The 3,685-nt window shown below is 42.0% G+C and overlaps 1 protein-coding gene across 1 annotated transcript in view; it reads right to left on the bottom strand.

Moving 5' to 3' along the window:
• Window positions 1-1,510, bottom strand: part of crtac1b (cartilage acidic protein 1b) — a 17,601-nt gene extending 16,091 nt beyond the window's left edge. Inside the window, exon 1 of the mRNA XM_023405756.2 lies at window positions 1,244-1,510. Coding sequence (XP_023261524.1) covers window positions 1,244-1,428 — 185 coding nt within the window. The 5' untranslated portion in view covers window positions 1,429-1,510. The remainder of the gene's footprint in view (window positions 1-1,243) is intronic.
• Between the last annotated feature and the right edge of the window lie 2,175 nt (window positions 1,511-3,685).

Raw genomic sequence — 3,685 nt, 5'->3', positions numbered from 1 at the left:
GGCTGGGGGGGTGGGGGGTTGGTTGAGGCTGAAGACAAGTTTGAAAATGAAAAAAAAAAAAAAATCCTGGGTATGGCCTTAGAAAGAAGTGAGGTTACCCAACCTGAGGTTAGAAGCTTTATGCTACATTTGCAGCTACTAGCATACATGTTGCTAAATTGCTAAATCCTGATTGGTGCTCAGACTTACATGACATCACCCTTTGAGTGAGCCACAGTGAGAGGACCACAGACAAAAAAAAAAAAATGCTTATGGAAAATGTCTCGATTTGAAATTAATAAAACAGTTTGAACTTTAGCAGAAAATGTAGTATTCATATAGGACCACAAAATGTACAGTAAGACATTAAGTGTTTTTTTTATAGTCAGTATTGACACAGCTATTAACTGATATTGACTATTAATTCTCAATTTTCTTCAGGGTCCCACTTGAATCAATCATCCTGTTATTGCAACAGGTGAGAGTGAAGCAACATGTTCAAAATCAATATTTAGGTTAAAAAAACAGAAATATTTTGATATACAAACTTACAAAAGCTTTTGAAACTGTGCTCTAGGAGATATGTTTGGGGTGACATGATAATGACAGTAAACGTGACACAGAAAAGAGGAGGGAAAAAATCTCATCTTCTCTGTTCTGACTGCAGAAGTCAGAAGTGGTACCACTGTGACTTTATGTGACTTGTCCCATCTTCATCTGTTTAATAATAGTGTAATTTGAATATTGAAATCAAATACCAAGCTATACTTAAGTGCTAAAGGTCAACAACAGCAGTATATTAAACTGAACCTCTCCATCCTCACATTTTTCTAACCCTCCAATGAAACGACATCCTCTGAAAGGTTTTGTGATGCCCTCCTGTCCAGCATACCTGCTGAATATGATTGCTTGGCTAAATTACATTTATTAAGCAGGGTCATTTTGGTGCATCCATATTCTGTTAAGCACTGAGAAATTCATTGCTGCTTGGCTGGGTAGAGGCAGGCTTGCCAAACTGCTCCCATCAATGGCGCTTTATCCAATCACATCTATTTTCATCAGCTGAGTGAGCCTCCGGGCACCCTTACCATCTCCCGTCTTTTAGTCTTTTGCCTTTGCCTTCAACCTTTAGCTTGGAAAATGACACTGCACTTTTGTTTTACAATTAGCTATTGTCTCAGCAGTTCATTAGTTGCTCTACCTGTGTATAATGAAAAAAAACTTGAGCACTTGTAACGCATTCGGAAGAGCAAGCGTTTCTCACCCAGCTACAAATATCTCCAGGTCTCCATCCCCATCCACATCAGTGACGGCCACTCCGTAGTTGAGCTGGGTGGGGTTGTTGTCGTAGTCAGGAGCAAGGACGGTCTTGGTTATAGCTGAGAACATGGGCTCTGATCGCTGAGCCGAGGAGTGCGCAGGCAGGAACAAAACCAGCCACAGCAACATCCTCACCTGAAGGGAAAAACACACCGCTGAAACAAGAGCTGAGATTGAGGAAGGCTATCATCATGTTGTACGTCTTGTTTATATCCCCCCCAAAAAACTGCCACTTCCGCATCCTTCAAAAAATGTATTCACTTCGCACTAAAAAGCAGAACAATGCGACTTGATCACTGTAGAAAAACACACATGAGGTACAATTTGCGTCCTACCCTCTGCAACTGCACTACAGCGCACAGTTGTCCTGGCAGTTGAGGCAAATGAAAATCAAATAAAAACCTTAAGTCATACACTGTCTTGCAAGCTGCAACTCCTGTCGTTGTTGCTAATTCTCCAAATCCATTGCGAGGCAAACATCAGTGTGTTGTTGGCAGAGCTCTCTGCTATACTCAGACATAAAGATGAAGATATACCACTGCAATCAGCAGCATTCTGCAGGCTTAGATATGAACAACCGATCACATGCAGACAGGCTCAGGAATTACAGGACAGAAAATCCATACATGGAGCAGGGCATTAGCCAGAGGCCAAGTGAGCCCGGAGGAAACCAATATGACCTGATATAACAGACCTCAGGTTCTGTCCTGAGGGAGGGTGACCAACTCCAAATTGGGAAAGCTTTTTTGGATAAAAGGACTGTGTGATGTATAAGTGTTCTTTCAGTGGTCAGTAGATAAAAGGTGAACGTAGACGAATTGATTCAATTGACTTGTGAAGTGTAGGCAGGTAGCGGTGGAGGTTCTGATGCTCAGACTGAAAAGAGAGAAGAGAAACATGACTGAGGGGAGAAAGAGAAGCGAAAGGTCACCTCCTTAAGGCTAAAATAAAACACTCATCATCAACAACACTGCAAAACTTTACACAAACAACACACACAAACACAAACTAAATGGTATTTACAAGCTGACAACTTGATTTGCACTGCCTGTGGATTTATGAACGTAGCCTTCATCATAGCGCTCATTCCATCTGTAATGCCATTGAGCCATTCCCATCTCTGCCTCCGTGCTGCCGCTGATTCTCCCTTTCTGCTCCGCGTGTCCAGGTGATGTATGGCTCTTTAACATCTCCCTCAACAATTCAATTTAAGATAAAAACCACATTGCTGTTTGAATGATACTCTCAAAAGCACATCGGTAGGGGGAGGAAGCACCTCTGCTGACACCTGCAGAAATATGGCCAGGGCTAATGCTAGCTCCCCAAGGCAGGCGGCGCGGCGATAACCCTGGCAGGAGAGCTGGTGGCGATGTAGACTGTGGCTGTTAGCAACAAGGGTTAATTAACAACACTGGGAGCTCATGATAAAGCAGTTTCTTCCCATTAGGAGCAGGATGTAATGACAAATGAGCTGAGCAGTTTCAGACTCCAGAAGGCAGCTTTACACAATTGCTCATATACTCCATGTTAGATAGGGCCAGTGAGCTATAAATTAAAAAGAGGAGGAAAAGGGAACTTGAAAAGTAAAAAGAAAAGTGTGTTGGAAAAGGATACAATCTTTTGTAATATCTTTTAAGGTGAAGATGCACTTGAAGAATCCTTTTAAAACAAATGATTAGAAGACAAAACAACTACCTTTAGGCACTACTTGTGGGCAGCTGAGCTTGAATGTCCATACAAATGAGGATAAAATGTATGGGCTATGCTGCACCAGGACAGCAGCCGTAAACATATAGCCAATATATATATATTGGCCTATATGTATATATCAGTTGAACAGCAGTATCAAAACCGAGGAAAAAGTTAAGTATCCCCAATAACTCCATACAAAGTAATATCTAGATAGATGAGGGAGGTAAAAGAAAGGACAGATGAGTGGTTGAAACCATTGGGGACCGGCCTGATAAAATGGTGTTGTACTACATTATCCAGTCAAGGACATGCAGTTGCTTTGCCCCGCATTCACTGCAGTAAAATCCAAGACACCCCACTTGAGTCGTCAAGTAATGTTGCAATGTGACTTTTCCTACAAGCAAGGATTCATAAAACATTCGATGCACTCATTAGGGTTCTGGGATGTAACATCTGCAGGGTCAACAACCATCTGTCCCGCTATGAGAACAGAAAGCATCAAATAAAGTCATTTGTAGTAAACCATGAAATAGCTCTGGAAAAAATGTTGTCTGAAGCAGAAAAATGTTTTCGATTTGGTTATTTATGGCGGCATTAAGAGGCCATTACCAAAGCGTGCAACATCAGCATGTGCTTTCTGGAGCGTTCAAGCCCAGCTCTGATCCTGATAACACTGCGACAAAGAGCAGGCAAC

Source organism: Seriola lalandi, unplaced genomic scaffold (genome assembly GCF_002814215.2).
Source record: "Seriola lalandi dorsalis isolate HSWRI2012SDOR001 ecotype SW California unplaced genomic scaffold, Sedor1 jcf7180002054285, whole genome shotgun sequence".
Taxonomy (NCBI): Eukaryota; Metazoa; Chordata; class Actinopteri; order Carangiformes; family Carangidae; genus Seriola; species Seriola lalandi.
Note: the sequence above shows the minus strand (reverse complement) of the source record. Positions and strands in the feature narration are given on the sequence as shown.